The 25,524-nt window shown below is 34.0% G+C and overlaps 4 protein-coding genes across 8 annotated transcripts in view; 2 read left to right on the plus strand and 2 right to left on the minus strand.

Moving 5' to 3' along the window:
• The window catches only part of LOC136348661 (pancreatic triacylglycerol lipase-like), a 44,820-nt gene extending 40,226 nt beyond the window's left edge, over nucleotides 1–4,594 (plus strand). For 2 of the 3 annotated variants that reach the window (XM_066299670.1, XM_066299669.1), the window contains exons 9-13: nucleotides 2,618–2,718; nucleotides 2,957–3,157; nucleotides 3,388–3,573; nucleotides 3,823–3,964; nucleotides 4,026–4,594. In XM_066299670.1, coding sequence (XP_066155767.1) covers nucleotides 2,618–2,718; nucleotides 2,957–3,157; nucleotides 3,388–3,573; nucleotides 3,823–3,964; nucleotides 4,026–4,161 — 766 coding nt within the window. In that variant the 3' untranslated portion in view covers nucleotides 4,162–4,594. The remainder of the gene's footprint in view (nucleotides 1–2,617; nucleotides 2,719–2,956; nucleotides 3,158–3,387; nucleotides 3,574–3,822; nucleotides 3,965–4,025) is intronic. The other variant, XM_066299671.1, reaches the window with a different exon arrangement.
• A 535-nt stretch (nucleotides 4,595–5,129) lies between these two features.
• Nucleotides 5,130–7,243, minus strand: LOC136348633 (quinone oxidoreductase-like protein 2). The gene is made up of 4 exons (XM_066299615.1): nucleotides 6,726–7,243; nucleotides 6,297–6,500; nucleotides 5,664–5,842; nucleotides 5,130–5,468 (listed from the first exon to the last, which is right to left on the minus strand). Exons 1-4 carry the CDS (start codon nucleotides 7,107–7,109, stop codon nucleotides 5,183–5,185), a joined length of 1,053 nt encoding a protein of 350 aa, XP_066155712.1. The 5' UTR covers nucleotides 7,110–7,243; the 3' UTR covers nucleotides 5,130–5,182.
• Nucleotides 7,244–7,571: 328 nt separating this feature from the next.
• On the minus strand, nucleotides 7,572–9,661 carry LOC136348716 (inhibitor of growth protein 1). The gene is made up of 4 exons (XM_066299812.1): nucleotides 9,311–9,661; nucleotides 8,660–8,863; nucleotides 8,256–8,525; nucleotides 7,572–8,187 (listed from the first exon to the last, which is right to left on the minus strand). The coding sequence occupies exons 1-4, from the start codon at nucleotides 9,438–9,440 to the stop codon at nucleotides 7,868–7,870; spliced, it is 924 nt and encodes a 307-aa protein (XP_066155909.1). The 5' UTR covers nucleotides 9,441–9,661; the 3' UTR covers nucleotides 7,572–7,867.
• Nucleotides 9,662–9,988: 327 nt separating this feature from the next.
• Nucleotides 9,989–25,493, plus strand: mbc (myoblast city). 3 transcript variants are annotated; one of them, XM_066299807.1, is made up of 22 exons: nucleotides 9,989–10,182; nucleotides 11,051–11,331; nucleotides 11,462–11,737; nucleotides 11,848–12,078; nucleotides 12,133–12,374; nucleotides 12,642–12,759; nucleotides 13,182–13,388; nucleotides 13,601–14,054; nucleotides 14,166–14,457; nucleotides 14,508–14,840; nucleotides 14,895–15,069; nucleotides 17,106–17,219; nucleotides 17,429–17,584; nucleotides 17,641–18,516; nucleotides 18,652–18,903; nucleotides 19,234–19,570; nucleotides 19,645–20,037; nucleotides 20,191–20,453; nucleotides 20,576–20,670; nucleotides 21,040–21,223; nucleotides 23,631–23,781; nucleotides 23,990–25,493. In XM_066299807.1, the coding sequence occupies exons 1-22, from the start codon at nucleotides 10,143–10,145 to the stop codon at nucleotides 24,259–24,261; spliced, it is 5,742 nt and encodes a 1,913-aa protein (XP_066155904.1). In that variant the 5' UTR covers nucleotides 9,989–10,142; the 3' UTR covers nucleotides 24,262–25,493. The 3 variants fall into 3 exon arrangements, with proteins under 3 accessions (XP_066155904.1, XP_066155903.1, XP_066155905.1); XM_066299806.1 differs by having other exon boundaries at nucleotides 9,990–10,182; nucleotides 20,968–21,223; XM_066299808.1 differs by lacking the exon at nucleotides 17,106–17,219 and having other exon boundaries at nucleotides 9,990–10,182; nucleotides 20,968–21,223.
• Nucleotides 25,494–25,524: the final 31 nt, after the last annotated feature.

Below are 25,524 nucleotides of genomic sequence, written 5' to 3' on the forward strand. Positions count from 1 at the left end.
GCCAACCATTGAGTATAATGAATGAATAAATGAATGAATGCACTTGTGATGTAATGAAGCGTGGAAACAGACTCGATAGGAGGATGTCTGCATTATCCTGGCGCCTTCTTAATCTCCTGGTAATTTTAGTTACAGGTTACATTACAATCCTAAATCTCATTGCAATGTCGCAGGTCAGTGCTGTTCCGGTATTTCCGTAATAAGTTACGAATCTCTCTAGTGATGTAATAATAATTGTGCATTTTTACACTCTTCTTAGCAGCGTCCTTCGCATCACTCGAGTATTTATTATTATTATTATTCGCCTTCTAGTCCCAATTGTATGATATGATTTTCTTACATATATAACCTTTTTCTGTTCTCCTAATTTATTTTTTTTTCAGCCAAACTCTAATCTAACAACATCGTATGCTATCGCGTTTGTGATTCCTTAACACCACTGGTGCTTTGCTATTCTCCTGATACTTCAGGTTTCAACTCTACCCGATTTCGGCAAATTCATATGGTTGTTGTTAGTCGGTCGTTCGGTTATATATTTGGTAGTAGTCGTAGTAGTGGATAGACAGACTATTTAGACACATTCCATGCTTCCAGATCATACGTAAATAGCATTTTTCCATAAACCGGGGTAGCGGAGAGTACCGTATAGCGCTTGTAGAAAGTACCGCAACACGTTTATTTATAATTTTCACAAACCAAAAATTAAAAAAAAAAACGCTTAACACGAATCATTTTATTTAAAAGAAGGCATTTTAATGCGTCGTTTTCAATGTCCAAATTTTTCACCCCTATCCAGCTACCCCTACGAACTTTTTGTTTTTAAATGGAAAGGTCCACGTTATAGTACATATATCAAATGAAGAGTAATTCAACAAGGGTACCACGGTATGCTCAGAACTTACATTGGATCACCAGTTCCGTTAAAAAATAAAATTATTAGATACAAAATCGAGTTGAAATTCCTACAGTAAATACTCAAACCGTGCTCCAGTAACAATTTGATAAACACTCAGTCGTTCCTCAAACTTTTGTATGCATTCATTTAGTGTTGCTTCTGTTATTAATTTTAATTCTGTTTAAATTTTGAGACGTAAATAATCTAAATTGTGTTGTGAACCGAATCTTTTAAGTGAGCACACAGAAAAAAATCGAGGGGCGTAAGATCTGGAGATTACGGCGGCCATTTCGTTGCGCCTCTTTTATCCATCCATCTCCTAGGAAGAATCTCACCACGACATTAGTTATAGCACAATGTGGTGGTGCACCATCCTGTTGGAACCAAACGTCATTTATTGGCTACTTGTTCCCCATTTTCTGCAAGAAAAATTGTGGCGATTGATACAACCATTTCGTTTTGCAATACGTGCAAGTATGATGCATCATTTAAGTTTCTCTCTACGAAAAATGGACGTATGAATTGATTGAATGATTATACCCGCCCCTACAATGATTTTTTGCAGATGCCGCGTGTGCAGAGTCTGCATCCAATGAAGATTTTTTATAAATCAATAGCGACAATTGTTAAATCGATGAATCGAAGATCCATTTAAACAAAACGTTGTGTATCCGAAAATAAAACTATTGAAAAAAAATTATTTTCCTGAATGGTATTTTTGCACCAATTCACAAAATTCGATTCTGCGATCAAAATCTTCAGGCATTAACACTTGGACAAGGGAAGTTTTGTATGTATGAAGTTTTTTCCGTGTTAAAATATCGCTTATCAACTTTGGAGGTACATCCATTTCCTCGGTAAATTTGCTGATGGAGTGTGTGGGATTTTCATCGATAGATAAAAGAATGTCTAGTGTTTTATCGTCACCAGTTGCTGTTCCAGGTGTTCCATATCTTGAAGCAGCTTTTACGCTTCCAGTTTGTTAATTTTTTTATTAATCCGACAAGCTAAATTCTATCAATACGTCACCAATCGGGCATCGATGGATACTTTTCTCTAAATATGAGACACACCTCTTTGTAAATTCTTCTGCGATCTCCATATCCCAAAAATATTAAAATTTCAGTTTTTGGCTTACACTGAAGACGATTTGGAACTTCTATCTATGTCTTATTGTCATTTTTCCACTCTGTTTCAAAAAGACATACAGATGGATTGTCCATCTAGGAAGCAAAGAGTAGAGCTTGTAACCATTATGAGACATGTATTTTGTTCTTTTTTTTTAAGGAACTATAGCCCCAGTTTTAATTCCGAATATACCGTAGTATCCATTATTGAATTACATTTCATTTGATATACAACAATGAGTATTTTTTTATTTGAAAATAAAAAGTTAGCAGAGGTAGTTAGATAGAGATGCATTTTTTTCTAATTGTGGCGAATGAGATGGCAGTCTTTGCAGTCCAAACCGGGGACTAAGTTGGTTTCATTCCGCAACTAGTTACATAAAGAAAGTATGTACCTTCATTTCGTAAGTCAGTAAATAGATACAACCAATACCAACAATGGTTGCTGTAGTCTTTTTTTTCAATCCAGATTCGGGTTGAAATATACATAAAGAAGTCTGATGACGACTTCTACAACACCGCGCTTTCTTATTTACCCACCCTTTGCATTAAATCACAATGTAATTGAAAGTTTTTCATATTATTGTATTATTAGAGATGGTTTGGAGGAGGCGTCTCGAGTTCTGGTGGCCTGCAATCACGTCAGAGCAATTAAGCTCTTTATTGATAGCATCAATACGCAATGTCCCTATATAGGTAAGTGGTGAAACTATTCAGAAAGCTTCAAATTTGCAAAAAAATAAATGAACCTGGAACAGATCCAGAAACTTACATTCGCCCCTATGACAACATCTTTCTTTGAAAACCTTGACGAGCTTACTTGCAAGAGGCTTGTGCGGGTGACAATTTTGTGTTCCACCATAGGAGTGAATAACTTGATATCCTAAAAAAATTACTAAAAGATTTTCGAGACTATTTTCTTTTTTTCCTTTAGGTAGACAATGCTCCAGTTTCAAACAATTTATGGGCGGAAAATGCTTCGGATGCAAAGGCGGCACGACTTGTGCAGTGATGGGATACAAGGCAGACACCAGTTTAGGATTTTTAGAAAACGAAGTTCAGCCTCAAGCTAAACTACAAGAAGCTGTAGGAAATAAATACTTCCTCGCAACCGGAAGAGACTACCCATTCTGTCGTAAGTTTTAAACATTAAGTGCTAACTAGTGAGAGTTCCATATATATTTCTCTGCAGTTTTAAGAACACATTAAAGACTTGGTTTATAATGGTGACTAAGGTACATGATTAACTCATAGTGTGCATCCACTTAAAGAGGCATTTTAACGGATTTTTTTACGTCCGCATTAACTTACTGAATTTAAAGAAAAATTATACGAAGGAGGGTTGAAGAATGCCTTTCTTTTCAGAACAAGTCTATCGAGTTAGTGTCGATTTAGCCAAACCTGCATACGCAGAGAACTGGGTTCAAGGCAGGCTTAAGGCTTCGTTGTATAGTCCGAGTGGAGTCATAAGGGTCGATCTTACCCCTGCAGAAACTAAGCTGGCGCATGGTACCAGTTACACCACAGTAGTGGCCCATCCTGTTGATTTAGGTAGGTAATTAATTTTTCCGAAATTAGTGCATCCGCCACGTTATTAAAAATAGGTAGCACACCACACCTTTAGATTTCGATTAAAAAATGTTTCAATTAAAAGAAAGTATCTTTTTAGAACGTAGTAACTTTTAGGAGACACATAGTGAAAGGCGAATATTACTTTTAGAGAGGTATAGTAATTATTATCTACCGACTCATTTTATGAATATAATAAAAATTGTAAAACAAGACATTTGTTTTTTATAGCTGGGGGCATTAGGAAAGTCGAATTGAACTGGATTTACGACATGAACGTGTTAGAACCAAAGACTCTCTGCCTGTTTTGGTGTAACGACCATCTTTACGTGAAAAGTGTAAACGTGGATCAACTTGAATTGCCGGGCAGAGGGTACGCATTATACTACACATATCATTACAATATTCATATTAAATTTTTTTATTCTTATTAGAAAACGTGACGCCAAATATTCAAACAGATTATGCTCCAAAGGAAAAAAAGAATATGTGGATATAGCCAATAATGGAAAAGGCATTTTTCTGGATTCGTGCAACGCAGTGTCTACAGATAAAAGCGACAGAAGTTAACGACGTCGGTTTTTGTCACAATTCAATTTAGTGAGAAAATGCCAGATAGCACCTGAAGTAAGAGCATACCGTTGGAGGCCCAGTTAAGCCTTAATGTATTGTTGATTTTACTTGTTATATAGTAAGGAACCACTCTGTTTGAGATGACACGATTTTGAATGTTGTTAAGGATACCGCAAATACGAATCTGCAAATATTTTTTAAGAATAATACACCGATATAACCTTCTACTATATCTTGATCTTTAATGGGTCTGTCCTAGTATGCGTTTTAAAAACTCAATCCTGAAAATAATCTATTTAAATCACTACGACCTAAAATGTAAAACTATTATTACTCCAATGCATGTACCTGTATATTTTATACTATGCTGGAAAACTTTAAATTTAGGCTACTTTAAATGTGTGATAATTTTAAATAAACTATTTAAATTTGAGTTTTTAGTCCACTTAATAGAAATACTCTAGTAAAACGGAGCGCTTTGAGCATTCGTGAAGTGGAAGGTGCTTTTTCATCTTTGATTCCCATAATTGAAAGAAAAGATAACCCACATGCCTTAATAATTACAAACTGTGGGACTTGTTTTGATGTTGTGTTATAGAAACAGTGCAGAAGACAATGCATGCTTGGAATTTTGTCTAAATCTATTCACTGATTTGCTTTAAGCCAAAAAATTAAGGTAAAGCAAAGATTTCCGCTTGGTAGTGGTCAAAAATTGTCCGAAAAATAAATTCTCTCAAAATTTACCTATCCTAGCAAAGCTTAATTCAAAAATGAAGCTAGGATACCAACTATAGATTGTTGTTATTTCAAAAAACGTAAAGGAAAGTGTCCATTTGGGAATACTTACCCATATGTGTACATCCTTGGCAAAATAACTGGATCAATATATGCTTTAAGTATTAAACACTTTAATACTGCAGCAATTTTTGGGTAAAGTAAGGGTAAAAGGTAAAGAAAAAAAAACAGCCATTTAAACAACATATATAATAGTTATTCCAATACAAATCATTCATTACACTCATTCCTCAACTTTGATTAATATTTTACCAGTACATTTCCTATCTTCAATAAACTGTAAAGCATCATTGATTTTATTCAAACTAAATTCAGCACTAATATGAGCGCCAATTAAATTCTCATTTGCCAATTCTAAAGTATCATTAACTAATGTTTTATATAAATGTTTGTTTTGTGATCTCAAAGATTTCAGGCTGACAATAGTAGAGAAAGTATGTGGTATAGGTGCTGGTATTGTTTTGTGGAAGAACGGAGACGCGTAGAAGGTTTTTCCTCCAATGGAAGCACTATAAAAAATTGCAAAATCACATAAAATCAAAATCCTAGTAGTCTTAGTAATTTTGTTAAGAAGTTAATATAGTTGAAAACAATGAATTAAGGGTACATAATTGAATTGTTTCTTCGTTTCCGTGAGAACTTCCTTTATTTTCATAGTAAAGTTGTTAATGTTTTGAAGAATTGGCGCTATATAAAATACTTACCATCCACCAATAATATTCATCATAGGTTCACCTGCAGCATCATACACAAACTTGACACCTTTATTGTCAGTCTTCTTTAAGATTTCTTTCAATAATTTGGGAGAAAAATGAACGGTTGTGAACGCGCCTCTTTCTCTCACTAATTCACCTCGTTCTTCAGTGTCAACTACGCCAATTACCTACAAAAACCTCTAAGTCTAAAAAAAACTTTTACCATTTATTATGCAAAAATATTTCAACTACACCATTTCAAATTCATTAATATTTATCAAAAAACATTTTTACATGAACTCACCTCTAGAGAATCAGTTTACCACCCAATTACATTACTGAAATTTTGACCAACATCATTAAATAGCTTTTGTTACACCTCCGCAATCGTTTTATATTTTGTCAAAAGTTTTTATAAATCATATGACCCATTGCAACGAATTAGCCAGATGACAGTACAATATTGGCAAAATTAAATAAATCCAATTGTATGTATATGTACTTTTTTAAAATTCATTACCTTAATGGACTAGTGTCGTTTAAAAACCTTTTGTCAGGTCCATTTTGAGGTATGTTAAATGCAATTTTACTTTGAAGCAAATCATTTAAATGATTTTTATTAGTACCTTTCCTTTAACCTACCAGTGCTTTGTAAATGTTAGCTGCAACATCCACAGCTGCTAAGCCCAATCCTGCTGGGCCAGCTGAAATCACAACTTGATCTTTCTCCTTAAGAGTTGACAATTTAGAAAAGGTATACAGAGCTACTGTATGGCCATAAGCAATTACTGCTGCATCCTTGGTGCTGACATCTGCTGGTATTCTAAACACATCTTCAGCATCTAACTATAATGAAAAACTAAAAGTAAATTAGCTGAAAAGAAAGTTTCCCATAATGTGGCATTATGTTGAACATTAGTAATGTGTTTGGGTTTCTGTTAAGAAGACAGAAGCTGGCTTTATAAAGCAAACTTCTTATGTTATCATTTGTGGACTTGATAAATCCAACTTACAATTCTTTGATTACACATATTTAAAAGAAAATAATTTTTTTTACTCAAATTGGCTCACCACGCACTGTTCTGCCAATCCACCAAAATTCTCTAAACTGAGTCCAACCACTTTTTCTCCTACAGTAACCTGGTCACTCTTAACATCACTCCCAACTTCTAAAACTTCTCCTGAAAGCTCATAGCCAGGAATAAAAGGCAGATCTCCTCCGCTTTGTTTAAACTTCTGATTATCTACTGAATTTACACTACAATAACTAATTTGCACCCTGACTTGGCCGGACTTTAATTTAGCTGGTTTTCGGTCTTGAATTTCTAAGGGTTTTGAGTATTCAGTGATCACCGCAGCTTTAAACGTGCTGGCATATCTTGCGCTTCTATTTAGGGGTCTTTTTAGCTCATTTGGTAGCAGTTTTAGTAATGTTCGACTTATGACTTTGTTCATTTTGCAGCTGACGAGGTATGAAGTAACACCTTCTTAAGTTTGAATCCAAATTCATGAAACTTTAGCACATTTCTCTGAAAATAAAATACAAAATTCTGTATCCAACTAGACAGTCGATTCCGACGCACCTTTTACAAGTGAAAAGTAAGGTTATAGTTATATATAACTTCCTTATGATTCTCACTGTTTACTAACCAAGCCATAAAATTAGAAGTGGCAACTATGTATTAAATCGCGATGCAATGCAACCTAACTTATGATTTATCATTATTAATAATAACAAATCAACACGTTGACGTTTTTCACTCAAAGAATTCAAATGTTACTTCTCTCAAAAAAAATGTTTTGGAAACTGTACAAATAATAACGAAAACGTAACACCGAAGAGTTCAGCCTAGATCAACAATTCTTTTACAATTTTATTAGAATAACGAAGTACATTTTCCCATTGAAACAAAACTATGATTCCCAAATACTTTATTAATGCAACGGCAAGTCTTTCTTAACAACAGCCATACAAAAACTACCTTTATTATTTCAATAAAACTAAATTCCAAAGAACAATTTAATTTAAAAAGGAATCTCTAAAGTCAAAACAAAGTAATAAACAAGAAAAATTATGGCCGATCATGGCTCCTTTGGCATAACGCCAAAAAGTCCGCCGAAACAAAACACTCGCGGTATTCATAAAATCGCACATCAAATCGGCTAAAATCTGCGATCCCATGAATAAGGTGGCAAAGGAAATATTACATCTACTATGTTTTCTCTTCCTTTTCCTTATTGTACTTTTCCAACTCCCTCAAAAACTGTGCCTTAGGCTTCATAACATTCGGCCGGTCCCCTCTACACTTTGGACAGTACCATTTACCCTTGGGTTTAGTGGTTAGCGTGACACAAGAGAAATGAAACCACTCAATCGGACACAAGTCATTGTCGCACATAATCATTTCACCGAAAGATATTTGGTCACATAAGCAATATGTCGGTTCATCTGGATCAATGGCTTGTTCATCAGGAAGGGGAGAATCTTCCTTGGGTGTTTGGATTTGGCGGGCTTTGCGTTTCTTTTTCTTGCCTATCATAAATATTGTCAAATTAATACATAGGCTAATATTAAAAAGACAAATGTATCTTTGAACTTACCCGCACTACCTTTCTTTTGACTAGCACTTGCACCTGTTGCACTGATGGCTGGCATTTGACTTCTCAAAGAATGCTCAGGAGTTGAGGGTTCCATCTGGTGTGTCTCCATGGGTGTGTTTGATTCCTTTTCACTGCGTGCTCCCCTGCGAGCCCTCTTTAAGGGTCGATCAGTATTATTAGTGGTAGACGAAGTGTTACTAGTCACAGCAGCAGTTACTGGAACTTGTGGTTCCTTTATGTCGGACTGAACTGGTTCGTCCTTTCCAAAATCTAAGTTAAAATAATAAATCCCATAATTTGATTTTGAATGACAACCACTTAAATAGAAATTTTTAGACTTGCCAATCAACAGACCTACAGAAAAAGTATTTCTAAACAGCTTTTGATTGACAGTTTTGACTCACCCAAATTACAAAAATCTTGATCTAACCCCCTTGTTTTGATTTCGATTTTATCAAGTATAATTTGAAGTAGGTTCATCTTTTCATCTCCCAGTTCTTGGGCTGCAATGAGTGCTTGTTGCATCTTCTTGAATAAACGCACCTTTTGAACTGCATTTGTACAATCTTTGATATTTTTTTGTTGGTTCTGAACTTCCCTAACACGAGCTGGAAAGAATTGAAATTGTTGAAATCTTTTACAGTTAAAGAACTCACATGAGTCACTATGTGAATTGCAGAAATATTGTATCACTTATTGATTTTTAGTTACAATTAAGGCCAAATTTACAAATTAACATAACATATGGTTAGTGCTAGGGTTAAAGATTAACAATGGAAAGAGTTAATGCAATTCAAACATACTGGTCATTAAATGCATTAATATCTTATCATATTTTATGTTAACTTTATATTACTTTATGTGAATTTATAAACCCAACTTGAAAGTAAATTGACTACAAAGTTCTATGGCTACTGAGAGACCTGCAGTGGTCTTGATAAATATTACTGCCAATAATTCAAAGGGGATGTGTGGTATATTATATTAAGCATATTTCTGAAATGTCAAGTGGTGCCTGGCCTCCTTTCCATTGAGAACTTTAAATATGAACCTACCTAAATAGTAGACATCCAGTTCCCTCATTCTTGAAATCAGACGCTGCAGCTCATTGGGAAAGTTCTCAACACAATCTAAATAATTTTCCACATAAGTGGCAGAATACAATGCCTCCTCATGGTTCAACATTTTTAACAAAAATGAAATGAAAGTCCTAGAGTATAAGCATGATTTCTATACACTCATGCACTCTGAAAATGGAAAAATTAGGAAATAGCGATAATAAACGGGAAATAAAATCTACAGAAGAATAAATCTGTTCAGTAGTTTTGAAATCTAAATAAAAATAAAAGCTTGTCAAAAAAATGCTTAAAATTTCCCTTCCCCCCCCCACTCATTCCGCAAAAGTTAAGTTCACATTGACATTAAAAGTGTCATTTATCATTAATACTAATCACAAGTCGAACTAAAAAATGGCGTTTGTTGGAACTAGAGTAAAGTAAGCAGAGGCCCGTTCAGAAATCGCTTTCTCCATCTGAACACAACACACCAGAAGAGCACTAGACGTTTTAATATAAATTATATAGATGGACCGCCAATTACATTAAATTCCTCTTTATATATAAATTGCCATTGATATGCACTTACACCTAAGGAGTTAATTTCGGAACGCTTTCTTCTATTCAATACGCCATGTCATTTTACGTTTGACAATTGATATAATTCAATTCGCATCCCCACCCCGCCCAACAAAATATTTTTAATTTTGATTAATTAATTATTTTGATTTTGCTTATTTTGTTTCTTTCAATTCTCATTTGGAGAGATGTGTTATTTAATTAATTTCGTCATTAATTTAGTTTAATTTTATGTCAATGCGAAGTTGGAATCATGTGGAATGATGTGGCTGAAACGGATAGTTTTGGAATTGGTAAGTGATACTGCTTTCCTACATTATTACAATGCCCCCAGCTAAGTTCAACTTAGCTTAAATAGAAAATAAATAGGCAGCTAGACCCCTTTTTTCTACATCATAACCGCGTTAATTTATAGTAATTGTACACTATCTAGGCCTAGGCAATACCTAATTTTTAATTTTTTACTCACAAGCATTGCATAAAGTACTTTCAATATCTAGAAAATCAAGGAAAACCATTTTGTACTTATGTTTATTCTTAAATGAAAAACGTATTCAACCTTTCAATAGTTCTTGTTAACTTCGGGGTTTATCTCTGTTTCTGTTGTTATTACTCTCTGTGGAAGACACATGAACAGAACAATTTAACAGTATAAAAAGCTTCCTGATAGTAATATTTTTGGTTATAACAAATATGCACAGTTGCTAAAAATACATTATCAGTATTACTCCTTCACATTGACTAACTCCACTATATAGAGTGTTTCAGAATATGTCTGTTAACTGCTTGCTGTAATTTTTTTTAACCTAAATAAGAAATAAAACTCATATATACACAAGTTTATTTTTACATTTGATTTAAAATACAGGATGATACAAAACTACTATTTTTTAAGTTTTTTCTTGAATATATCTATTCTGGCATTTTATATTTTTATAAATATTAGGAAGTACAAAATAGGTGTAGAGACACATTTTTTAAGGAAAACAACATGCTTTTTGCCACACCAGTGGAGACTCTAAACATTTTAAAAGAAAAATATAATATACCACTGACTTTAAAAAAAGTAATTTCCTAAATGCTTCCTTTTCTGTGGAAAAAAGTTTTCTTGAATTATTCTCATAACTGTGACCATTTTGATGGAAGCAATTTTTTTTCCAGCAATTTACAATTTTAATGATAAAGAGCCTGAAAAGGAGCCTTTTAAATTAAAATTAACAGTTGGAGATGCAGTTCGTATTTTACAAGAAGAAACAGACTGGTACCATGGATATGTCATCAATCACAGTCATGTTGTGGGCATTTTTCCAAAAACGTACATACACAAGAAGCAATGTGAAAGGTTTGAAGGTGGATTACCAGTATTTAAGGTTCCAGCTATTTGTCAGGAAATTACTTCCACCCTGAGAGAGTGGGGAGGCCATTGGAAACATTTATATATGGTAAGAGAAACATATTTTATTTGAACCTTTTCATATAATTTGAAACTAAAAAATTTCAAATAATGGCATCAATAACACAGCCTTATTAAAGGCGTCATTATTTACTATTCAAAGTTTAAAATAATTCTAGACGCACAATAAGGCTTTTGAGGATGTCAAAAACCAAATATATGACTTGGTCATACTGCGTAGTAAAATCATCAGTGGCACGTTGCCAATCGACGAAATTAAAAGAGTAACCAAACAGGCTGCAGAAGATATTGATTTAGGTAATCGAATGTTAGGGTTGGATTTAGTTGTTAGAGACAAAAATGGTATTTTAATTGACTCTGATGTGACCAGCACTATTCAACTCTTTAATTATCATAAAGATGCCACTGAGAGGATCAATAATAGACATTCAAAGGTTGGTATTTCTATTATAATTTTATCTCACTTTCCTATGTTCATTTATGAATAAAAGGAAAATAAGTGGGTCTTCAATTAATATTCCAATGAATGCTTCTTCATTTTCAGAGCGGAGAGAAAGATTATCAACCAAAATCCGCCATCCAACAGTTTTCCAATATATTTTTAGTAGCAGTTAAAAATTTTACATGTAAAATATCAGAAGATGCAGAGTTGTTAATGTGTTTATATGATGCCAAAGAATTTAAACCCATAACTGAAAATTATGTAGTTAGATGGACTAAAGAGGGACTTATGAGCGATTTAGATCAAATGTACAATTTAAGGGTCATGTTTACGGTATATGTTTATAGTTTGATGTTTCTTTGTAACGTACATGTTTTATTATGTTAGGATCTCGGAAGGAAGGACCTTGAACGAGAGAAAATATGCTTGGTTTGTTATGTGATAAGAATAGGATTGATGGAAGTTAAAGAAATTGACCACCGCAGGAGCACCATGAGTATGACTGTCAAGAAAACTCCATATGAGAATATGCGAAGGCCTTGTGGAGTGGCGGCAATGGATGTCACAGGTTACATGCATGCAAAATATGATGCTGACTTGGAGAAAGAGTTCGCAATACCGTTTGTTAGGTAAGATAACAGAGGTAGTTAATAGAGATAAAACAATAAACGGAAAATCTACTATCAAACATATGTACAGGGCATTCCAGTTACAAGTGAATAGGCTTACTATTATTAAAAACCAAAATAGCCTTCCCATGTACTTTAATATGTAAAAATACATTGTAATTTCATATTTTCATTCTGCTTTAATTTAGTTCTGGCTTATTTAATTAGTTGTGTTAAAATTTTGACGTAGGTGCTATTCAGTTTTATAGACAACTTTTTTTGCTTCAGTTGCGAAAAAGACAACTTGGATCAAGTGCTACGAAAAATCATCACAAAAGAAAAAATGGATCATAAGAATCAAGCATTATTTGTTAGTATGAAGTTGTTGCGAGGTGATCTTAAACAGGTATGTTTTCTATATGTTTCATTTTTTGATAAGTGATAACAAGCATTGTCTATGATGATGCTTGCTTCATACCGCTTTTAATTGAACGCATGCAGTTATGTTTTAAATCTTTTGTGAACTGTCATAAAAATCGGTTAAGAAGAACCCTAACTAAAGTAACACATACTAGCTATAAATTATACTTTAATGATGAGAGTGAAGATATTCTTCTTGGAAATCTTATTCCCCTTCGTTTTGCTACCTTTTTTGTGCTTTACAAATTCGTTCGCATATATTTACACTATGAATTTGAATTAGAAATTTCTCAAATTCGGATTTTTTGTATCAGTCTATTAATCCTTTTTGTTTTAAGTTTTTGTTAAAACTTTTCTTCTCCAATCATGAAGCAAAATATCAGTATTAATTAAGAATATTTATTTTAGGTTAGGGAGGAAAATCCTCATTTGGTACTTGGAAACGTATCCCGAGCGCGAAAAATGGGATTTCCTGAGGTAATTTTACCGGGAGATGTGCGAAACGATCTGTATTTGACACTCGTAAACGGAGAATTCAGCAAAGGCAATAAAACAAGTGAGAAAAACGTCGAAGTGGTGGTTAAAGTGTGCAATGAAAAAGGAGTTTCTATACCTGTAAGTTTGAGATTGAAATAATAATGTAGATGTGTGAGCAATTATGGACCAGAATTATAAACTCTTTGCTGTTCAACTGAATTTTGGTGTGCATTTTTAAAATTTTTTGAATTAATTGACAGTAAAATTACAATTGATATTATAATGTTCTTCAACCAATTTTATTCTAGCTTAAAACAAATCTCTTGCCAATTATTATTTTACATTTCCAGGGAGTTATTACTTTAGGTGGGGGAGTCCCAGAAATAGATGAATACCGTTCAGTAATATATTACCATGAGGACAAACCTCAATGGCATGAGACTGTAAAAATCGCTTTACGAATAGAAGAGTTTAAGTCTAGTCACTTAAAATTTACGTTTAAGCACCGTTCATCGAACGAAGCCAAAGATAAAAGTGAAAAACCTTTTGCAATGAGCTATGTAAAATTGATGCAGGAGAACGGTGTCACCTTATCTGATGCCCTTCATAATCTTATAGTCTATAAGATAGATTACAAAAAGTTTGATGAGGAGAGTTTGGAGTATATCAAATTGCCGTGTTTTACTAATGAGATTAAGGATTGTCCTTCATCTCAAAAACCGCAGATTGCGGGGCTTACAGCAAGCACCAAAGATTCGTTCAACATATCTACGAACATTTGTTCTACGAAATTAACACAAAACGGTAAGTTGCCTTTAAAATAAATACCCATATCTTGGGCAGGTGATTTTTTTCGCTTGCTCTGTGGTTTCATTAAGTTTAGGATTTTTTTTAACACTTCACTATTATTTTCAGTTAATCTTCTTGGCCTCTTGAACTGGGCCTCACACAAAGATACCATATCCTTGTCTCTGCAGAATTTTATGTATGTAGTCGGTGAAGAGATCGTAAAATTTCTGCAGGATATATTAGACGCGTTATTTAACATTTTAATGGACGATCCCGAGAGCGATAAATACGATATTATTGTTTTTGAGTGCCTTCTACATATTATAACTTTAGTAACAAACGACTGGAAATATCTCCACTTTGAACCTGTCTTGGATTTGTATATCCGAGAAGGATTTAGTGCGACTTTAGCTTATAAGTGAGTATTAAAAAAAAAAAGTTTTATTTACTTATTTATTCTATTTTTAGAAAACTAATTTCGATTCTTAAGTCCATCATCAGTAAAGCGAGTTATAGTACCAGAGCCGAACCCACTAAAGACAACTTGATATTTCGAACAATGAAAGCACTTCAATATATTATGCGATTCGTTTCCCGTTCTAGAATACTTTTTCTTGAAGTTTATCCAGAATTTAACTCTGGAGACGAATTCGAAGAAAGCATAAGAGAACTCCTGCGAGACTTTATTTATTTGATGTCATCTGGAAACGATCAAGTATTGAGAGAACAAGGCGCTTGCCTAAAGTATTTGCCCAACACAATTCCAGATATCTTGCTGATATTTGATAAATGCGAATTGAGGTTTGTTGGGTAATTAGTATGGAAAAGATTAGTGGAAAACAAGGGTTTTTGTAGCAATATTTTCTGTGATATGTTGGATAGTATTCCGTCGGGCAGATTGACGAAACAGAAAATGATGACCATTAATGATGTTGTGCATAGTAAACTGTGTTTGTATGCGGAATGCAGGCAAATCATCTTTCCTTTTATAAGTGTTCAAGTGAAGGCTTTGCTCGAGGCCAACGATGAGGTAAATATTTACAGATATATTGACTGGCTTTCGTATGTATATACAACTTTATGTACCTATTGGATTTGCTTTCACAATAGAGCTATGTATGTTATCGATATAGTTTTTCACACTTAATAGCAGCTGTATTTATCTACAGAATTTAAATGAAATATATGTGCAGAAATTTTACATTTTCTATAAATCCTTGTAATTTAATTATTATGTTAATTCTATTAATATAAATTGCTACATTATTAGGACACTTTTTTGAGTATATTACGATGATGTTATAGAAATTTTTGATAATTTAAACAATTTTTCAGTTATAACATAATGTTGTATTTTTTTTAAATAGTGTAGCAAAATTCACATTTGATTTAGGTATCAGTGGAAAGAGGATTTTTTTCTTTGTGGAAAGGGCCTGCTGAATAGATTTAAACGACATAATTTTTGTTTTAAATTTGAAACCACCATCGAACATTTGCACATTTTTTACTTCGTCTGAATGCGGCCTGAACCTCTAGCCTTTACACGTTTTTCTCTTACGATCATTTCATTTGTTTTAATGAACCCCTATGCCTGTCTGATGCATTCTCCAAAATTTCCATTGGACAGGGAAAAATAGAAAGTCTATATTTTGATTCTTAAATCTGTAAAGAAGAAGCTGTAGAACCAAACCGCTGTTAAAGCCTGAAGTTTCCTGAAAATCCTAACCATCACCTAAAGAGATGCATGATTTATGATGCGCATATATTGAATGTTGACAATTTTTTATATATTGTACTTTCTGTATTTGGTCTAAATGATATGATCATAAAATTTTCATTGTAGATATTATTTGCAACTATGGCTTTTTAGATACAAACGAATAAACAACATACTCAACTGGAATCTTTTTATTTTACAATGTATAAGTTGTTATGTTGTTTAATTCGGGTTGATTCAAAACTGCATAACGTTTTCACGTGATTATATCTTTCAATTCAAGAAAATAATTTTTCTGCACGACTCTTTTCCAACGATGCTGAAACACCATCTCCTTGCACTGAGAACACCTTGGCCACTATGTCAAGTTCACAACAATAGGTACTATTATGTTATGCTTGAATAATTTATTTGGATAATGCACGCCCCTAAAAGTTCTGTAATTGATTCATTAATATGTTAGAGCGAAAATTGATTCAGGAAGAATTCACTTAAGTTGTATAGTACATACTACTCCCAATTTGTTTGCCAATAGCTTTGATGTTATTGTCTATCATAATGGAATTAAAATAATTTGGAAATTGAGTAATTATATTGTCCGTCACCAAAGTGAAGTAAATCTTAAGCTCGTGTCTTGTTATAATGCTAGAATCTCGAGAAAGAGCTTCGTTGAATTTATAATTGTAGTAATCAAACGAAAACATAATCGGAGCATCTTTGAAAATTTCTCAATTTCAATCGGAAAACCAATTATTACACTGTTTTATTGCGATACAAGTAAATCTCTAAAGTTGATTTTCGCTCTTATAGAAGTTGATGTTAATTGAGTAGGAATAAACATAGTTTTATGATATTTTCGGAGTCTCGCACTTATACGCTTTAAGTGTAACAATATGATCGACTTTTGTCACTCTCTATGGTTTATTATGATGCTTCCTAACGTATTAAATTAACGCAAATCACTTTCGTCGGACATATTGGCACACTAAATACGCACTTTTTGGATACTTGAATTTGCCATTGGTAATGTATTTTGTTTTCTAGTAAGTAATTTGAATTTGCTCCATATAGAAAATTTCAATTATCTTATGAGTTTTCCTGTTAAGTTAATGCACTTCAGGCCAATTTCATATTATGACAATATAGCATGGCATGACTTTTGGGCACCTACTTGTTTGAATTAGGTTAGAAGTGCTCTCCTGCATTTGTAGTTCTTAATATTATTTTCATACATTTTTTTTTTTTTGGTTTCATGTTTACTGGTGATTTTAAATTACTTTAACGTATTAACACCCCATTAATTTTGGGCGGAGATTTTGGATCAGTAGTTGTATGTAGTGGGATTATAGGGTGTTGTGATGCGGCAAGACGGGCGCAGGCAAAATCGATCTGTGGCCAAGGTAGCTCAGCTGCTAGGGACCACACAGCATTGCGTCAATCAACACGTCGGATACTCGGAAGAGGTGATCATATGCTCCCATCCCTTGTAATACATACATTAAGGCATCATTCGCTTTACAGTTTGCACTAAAGTCCTAGGAAGAGATATCTGACTATGCTGATGTTAATTCATCTACATTTTCTTGTAGTTAAATGTCTCTTGATTCACGCTTTGCACTATCAACATGTTTTCCTTTTTTAATAATTTTGATAACATTCGTTTGTTTATTAGGTGGAACTGTGCATCAAAGTATTAAGTGACATTTTGGTGCTTTTATTTCGTAAAGACGTGGGCTCTACATTTCAAGATATTAACGAAATAATCCAGACTGACTTGAGGACTGTCATACAGTGTCACATAAAAATGCAAAGAGAAAATCCCAATGCGGTAGATTGTTTTTCCCGTATACCCATTTGACCTGTATTAGTAATAATTTTTTTTAGGGTCACATGGCTTCAGTTATGTTAGACATATTCCGTCAAATGACTCCGGATCATTATGAACACTACATAGAAAGATTTGTAACAGATTTTGATAAGCTGGACTTCCTTATGGAAATTTTAGTTGTTTTTAAAGAGCTTGTAAGTAGCAATTCCGTTTTCCCCAAGGACTGGTTCGACATGATTATGCTACAAAACAGCATAATTCTAAAGTCTCTCCGATACTTTTCCCATACAATTCGCGATAGATTTTTCACGAAGTTCGAACACGATGCTTGGAACAATTTCTTTCATTGTGCTATCGCGTTCATGACCCAGGACGCACTGCAGTTGGAAAATTTCTCTTTCAATAAGCGTTTAAGGATAATCAATCAATACAATGACATGCGGAGAGAAATGGGATTCGAAGTTAGATCCATGTGGTTCAACTTAGGTCTGCACAAGATCCAATTTGTACCGTCATTAGTCGGACTTACATTAGAAATGACTTTAATACCAGAAACGGAGTTGAGAACACACACAATACCAATATTTTTCGATATGATGCAATGCGAGTTTTACTCCTCAAAGTTAGAACTGGAGAGTTTTGGTGATACAAAAAGAGATTCGTCTCATATTAAGGGCAATTTCAACGATTTTGAAAACGAGATGATAGTCAAACTTGACGCGTTGTTTGAGGGTGGCAAAGGAGATAACGAGTATAAACAGCTATTTTTCAACATTATAAAGGAATTGTGTGAAAAACATACGACGTTGAAAGATGAGGGCATTAAATTTGTAACGATCGTGTCGAGGCTAATGGATAGTTTGTTGGATTATCGCAATATAATTTCAAATGATAGCAAGGATAGTACAATGAGTTGCACAGTTAATCTGTTGGTAAGTTGAATCTTATGTATTTTTATTGATAATGTACGGCAGATAATGTGATTTTGTAATTATAACTTGAACTAAAATTGTATGATTTGATCCTGTCGCATTCAATTAATAATCCGATATACATATGAATTGCAGGACTTCTATTCCGAAATCGACAAAAAAGAAATGTATATAAGATACTTAAACAAGCTCTTCGATTTGCACATCGAATGCGATAATTACACAGAAGCCGCATTTACCTTAGAGTTACACACCAAACTCCTGAAATGGACTGACGAATCACTGTCACCATTACTAAAGGGCGACAAATACATAGATGCCCGAAGCCATCGTGAATTGAAAGAAGCTCTTTATTACACAATTATTGAAAACTACAGTAAGGGAAAGGTAGGTTTTTGTTTAAACATACAGCATCTAGCGAAAGTTTAAAACGTTCGGAATAGAATTTATAGAACAAAATCGCGGTCTCCAGTGGGGTGCGTGGACTAAAAAATATCTATTCGAAAACCGTAAAGCTTTTCTGATTGGGCCTCTGGTTTTAGGAACTTAATTCAAGTTGATTTTATACTAAATTTAAGTTTTTGGAAATTTTTCGGGTACAAAAAATAATAAAATTTAGATAAGCGGTTCTCCAAATGTTGCGCGAGTTCCAAACTTTTGTCATTCACTGTACATAAAGAGTTTTTCTGCAAGAATTTACATTTTATTTCTTAATAGATGTGGGAGTACGCAATAATAAAATGCAAGGAATTAGCAGAGCAATACGAACAAGAAACCTTTGATTATGATCGTTTAAGTGAGCTGCACACGAGACTGGCAGGATTTTATGACAGTATTATGAAACATGCGCGCCCTAAACCGGAATACTTTCGAGTTGGGTACTACGGCAGAGGGTTCCCACTATTTTTGCAGAATAAAGTGTTCATATACAGAGGGAAGGAGTATGAACGGCTAGAGGATTTCAACTCGAGAATCGTAAATGAGTTTCCGAAGGCGGAACTTTTAAATAAACTTGACGCACCTGGGAGCGATATTACTACGTCAGACAAGCAATGTATCCTTTTTTATGATTGCAGCAAAGTTAAAAAAATAGAATTGATATAATTTTTCCTTAACTTTTAAAAACAGATATCCAAATAAATAAAGTAGATCCCGTGATGGAAGAGAAAAATCAACGATTTTCTGGCAAGTCCGTTAGTGATCAAATAGTCTGTTTCTACAAAGTGAACAACATCAAAAAGTTCAGTTTCTCGCGTCGCTTTACCCGAAAAGACCCCTTCATTGAGTCAGACAATGAATTCGCTCATATGTGGCTAGAAAAAACCGAGTTGCAAACAACGTACCCGTTACCGGGAATTCTGCGTTGGTTTCCAGTAGAGAAAACCATTATGAAGGAGGTGTCGCCTTTAAGAAATGCCATAGAAACGTTAGATAGGGCAAATAAGGATTTGTTCAATTTTGTTTCTATGTTCAACAAAGATAAAAATATACAAATTAATTTGTTGAGCATGAAACTTCATGGTAAGTGTGCACTTAAAAATGAAAACAATAAATAGACAAAAATAATAAATACCTAGATTCTAAAAAATGTTTCTTTACTAACTCGAAGAGTGACACTATTTACTATTCTCATCTTATCAAAAAGATAATTAAAAAGCCTTTTTCAATTTTTAGGTATATTAGACGCCGCAGTCATGGGAGGTACAAAAAATTACGAAAAAGTGTTTTTCACTGATGAATATCTTACTCGCCATGCCGATGATGAAGTGTTAGTGAATCGCTTAAAGGATCTTTTAGCCGACCAGATCCCGCTATTAGAGTTGTGCTTACAAATTCATAAAAAGAAAGCTCCGGATAATTTACAGCCGTTGCAAAAGCGTATGGAAGATTGCTTTGCCATTATGAAGGATGAAGTAGAGAGGAAATACGGAAAACGGGTGAGCTTGTTTATGCATTGATATCTAATTTCGAAAGTAATGCATGACACAATTATCTACTTTGGAAAACCTCATCTCTTAAATATCTAGCATCAATTAATATTTGTTTTTTCACTTTCCAGAAATGTGATATAAAACTTGAACCTGAGGTACAAATGAGAAGACATTATAGTATTACTAGCGACACCAGGCTCTCTGACATCACTATTACTCCTGAGTAAGTTACCTTGCTTTAATTCATTTATTTATTTAAACAAATCATCTGAATCATTGTTAATCAAAATCTATCTTTTCACGTATTAAATGCCACTCTTTTCACTGCTATAAAAATTTTATTTTTAACTTCAAACCTAATAGCGAAATTTTATATTTAATTCAAACATTAAAATATATGCAGAGCTTTCTATCATCAGTTCTTGACTATATTTCCCAAATAAGGTTTCGGAAAATCAAAGGATATTTCAAGAAATTTATTTTGTTCGGTTATTTTTACAAAATTTGATCAATTTTCTAGCCATTCATCCCAACACCATAAAAGTATCGGTCCTTCTCCGTCAAAAAGCCTCTCTGTTACACCGTCTTTCAGTCACAGAAAATCAAGCAAAATCTCTAAACGTAGAAGAAGTAAAACGGAAGTGGTTCTGCCTCCTACCCCGACATCTTCAGGGACGTTATGGTACACTTCTGAGGACCCTTTTTCCTCTATTACATCATGTACAAATTCTACCGCAAGTGGAACCGGAACTCCTCGTATTGAACTCACACAGGAGGTAGGTTTACGTTAGGATGTCAATTTGAAAACTTTTTAATTTTATTATCTCGAAGCGAGATACGTTTCTCATTTGCACATCGATTTTAATTTCAAGGGGGAACAATTTTTATGTAAAAGTCATTGCATACAAATAATTTTAACTTTCAACTAAAAGTATAATAACGTCGTTTTAATTGATTTGAAAAAACTCTAAAACACAAGAATCAACAATCAGAACTCACCTCTGAGCACCAGAAAAGCGAGTTGAAATCACGTCAGCAACACTCACGTTCACTGAAAAAATGACAGTTAAACACCACCCACTTTCACTCACTGAATCGTGGATTTACGGACAGCGCACCGCACAAATCTTTAGGACAAAAGGACACCAGATTATCGCGATTGCTAGTGCAGCACGAATTACGAACATCTTGCTCATCGCCGTACTAACATTCGGGTGAATCATCTACGAAGTGATATCGGTACGACCTTTCTTTTGTAAAGGTACAGCTGATCGAGCTTATAAATGATACATGCGTTGTTTCCAGGTTTAGTAAAATTGGAGAAAAGTTGCGAATTCGAGGCAATAGTTTCATTATGCACATATTTCCCGATAGAATAAAAGATACATTTCTTATTCTAAAAAGAACTTGATCGTAAAAGAACTGCAAGATTTTGCTAGAATAATAATAATTTAGAATTTGGTATGTTATTTTCATAATTGATATGCATACAGGGTGTTCCGTAAGTCAACGATATCTTTTGGCAGGTAGATAGGTCAACTTAAAATAAGTCGATTTAGCTAAACTTACCTCAGTCCAAAAGTTGATAATAACCGAGGTACAGGGTGTCAAAGGTGAGAAAATAAATCAAATTATCTTTAATAAGTCTCCACTACTTCGGACCAATTTCAACCCCCTTCAAGGGATATCGTTGACTTACGGAACACCCTGTATACATATAATAAAGATCAAGCCACTGCCAATCTTAATATTTGCTTTTAGTTTGTTAAAACTTAACAATTTGGAGTGTTGGATGATATATGTATGTAATCTAATAAATTTCATTTTTTATGAACAATAGCTATAAACATCGTGTCGCGATCCTGCAGGGATATTTCTTCACTAAATCGTTCAGAATTTGTAATTCTTATTAATAACACGTTGGTGAATAATGTATTCGATACGTTTACAAAAATCTTGGAAACCGTTAGAGTTGCTTCCGGAAGAGTCAAAATTAACAAATAATTTCGGCTCAAACCAAAAACGCACACAGTTAACACTTAAAACGCAGGAACATTGAACGTAATTTTCGAATGTATTGTTTATCGTGCTACCACTCGGCTAAATTATCTATGAATCGATATTGGTACAAAAATATACACGTGAAAGTGGAGTCAGAACGAATGATAACAACGGTCCAATGGCCTCCAAACCTTCAAATAATTTTAGACCCGTTTTCCCGAGCGTACAGCTTATGGATCTCGTCACGAAAACGATATGCGAACCGAAATAATATAGAAAGTGTATATGCTTCAGGAAGAACATATAAACAGTAACAAAAACCGCTTAGTATTACCATTGTCAACAAAAACTGTCATGTCGCAGTTATTGAGAAAACATTTCAGTTACTATCTATTTTCGACACAGCAGGCATTGTATTGCACAATCCCACGTTCGCCTATGGCTTTTTTCTTTTCAATCGCCGAAATTTTTACCTCGGTTCAATCTGAGCTCCTTCCAAGTATGTTACTCAGGAATGGTGCCTACGAGGATCGTCACCCATTTTCAACCGAGAACAATTCAAGCGAGATATCAAAATTTATCGAAACAGCATTCCATTGCTAAGAAAAGTAAACATAAAAAAATTCATATTCTACATATGTAGATATTTCCATTCGAAGACCCAGGAAATATTTTATATTGATAAATATTTGCCTCAATGATTAATGCTTGCTTACTTTTTATAGTAAGTTGGTTTATTGCAACAATTTCCTAATTATAAAGCATATTTCAATAAAGGAATCTTAGTTTTGATGCTATCAAAAAATCTATAGGAGAAATGGTCTTAGAATGATCAAATACGCCTAGCTTGATAACACAACAGTCGAATGTAACAAACCAGATACCAACATTTAGAGAAGGAAAACCTTTAAAAAGATATATATCTTTTAACCTTCTTTAATATTTAAGATATTTCAGAGGGTGGCCCTGCGGGATAAGGGATTGAAAGACACGCAGTGAATTCTACATAAAAATTATTCCCCCTCGATAATAAAATCGACGTGTTCCAGCAATTTCTCAAAAATCTATCCCTTCCCCAAATTTTAGGGGTGCCATTATTTTTATGCGAGATGCGTATTCTGAAGGGGCAATAGTGCATTAGGTTTCTTTTCTGCTACTTTAATATTGTCATATCACCTTTAGTTACACTCCACGAGACCTCTGAGATCAGAAATAGAAAAGGAGAAGCGACTGAGCCGACCTTCCAGCGGCCAGTTCTCAAGACCGGGTAGTGTAAACCTCCAACTTAGAGGTGCAAATAGCTCTGGAACCAGCAGTAATAGAGATTCAATGGGTACGCATAATTCTTGTACAGAATGTGCTAAATGTGGTGTGTTAAATCGACATAACGACATTAGCAAGCATATTCTCTTTTTTCTTCTCTGTCAAAATGGAAGGCAAGAGACCTGGATTTTCTAGTAGCTTTTAAATTTATTTCCAACCCTCATTGATAGCCGACAATTATTTCATAAACTGAAGAATACATTGTAATACCCTGGTAGGTACTACGGATTCGAATATCAGCGAAGAAGACTTACTTCCTCCTCCGTTGCCAGCCAAATACAAGGACAGCATCGTTGATTTTAGCAATTTAGCCATCAACGAGAACTTGAGTTTCTTGCATTCTCGAAGTTCGTCTGTGAGCAGATACTCGTATCAGATTACTAGAGACGCGAGTTCCACAAACGAAGAAATTGATGCCGACGACAATGACATACCCCCCAGCCCACCACCAAAACCTCCTAAAACCAAACAACATGCGCAGTATCAGTGACGGGAAAAGAGGAAGATTTCAGGGCGTACTTTCAGCATTTGGGTAGTTTTTTTTATTGAAGGCGTATTATTTAGGTTGGTTCATGTATTAAAAACCCATTAAGGATTTAAAATATCGTGAAAATAAATATTAAAATATCGACACTGCCGGATTAGAAATAGCATCGTAAAAAGGTCGACGCCGCTATTAGTTTTTACAGATTCTAAACCGAATATATCTATCAAATCCAGAGACTCTTAGCTCCGATTATTCCACAACTTGCATTGTCGCCTTAAGAAGTTTTCTTCGATGAAAGTATTACATCTATGAGTATAAGTGTATACCCCCACTTATTAGTATTAAATAAGCCAAAAAATCAAAATAAATCAAACAGAAAAATCCCCGTGTCTGCACAAAAATGTCTTTTAAAGCTACAGATCTGTAGTGAAGTTGCAATTATTTGATTTATCACCAATGAAATGTTACTCCCTCGATTGGTCTTTATTATTACTTAAAAAAACGAAAGGGGAGGGATGTGCATCTTTTTATCGTCAGTCGCCCTTGGGTGAAAATCTGAGAGCGCGGCATATCTTTATTGCTTTTAGTTTTGTTGTTGATTGTAAATCATCACGGCAACACCATTGTATAAATTGCATGTTACGTGGTATTGTTACCATAAGTGCCATTATAATGTTAACTTGTCAAATGACAATTTGCACTCACGCTACTGCAAATACACAATTTTTTAAAACAAATTTTCTATAGTTGAGACTCAGATCTCGATATTTTTGCGTCGATTAATGGCATATTTTCACATACCATAAATAACATTATCTGATGAAATACCATTGTCTGGATGTAACGTAAGATTTTTTTTTAAATCCCTAGAAGTGATATGTTTCTGACGTGTTTTGACGCGCATATGTATGTGATTGGAAATGTTCGTTACTCCCCAACCAGTACAAATAACAGACCGGACACAAGTACAGTTCCGTACAGTTGGCTGTTTCCGTATAGATCTTTAAAATTATTTATTTATATTCTTAAACGTTACGTTAATAGCTGATATTTGCTAATTTTTTATTGAAAAGAAGTTGTTAAGAATGAATTTTTCAATTGTGTCATTACTGTAGCGTAGTGCGAAACATGCCAATCGACATTTAATAAGTATTTTTGTATATTCATTTTCGTTTAACCAAAGATTGTATTACTATAAAATTTGTTAAATAAAAAATACTTTTTTGATACCGGAACTGGTTTATCTTATTGTGCGCATTAATACAA

Source organism: Euwallacea fornicatus, chromosome 34, assembly GCF_040115645.1.
Source record: "Euwallacea fornicatus isolate EFF26 chromosome 34, ASM4011564v1, whole genome shotgun sequence".
NCBI classification, from domain to species: Eukaryota; Metazoa; Arthropoda; class Insecta; order Coleoptera; family Curculionidae; genus Euwallacea; species Euwallacea fornicatus.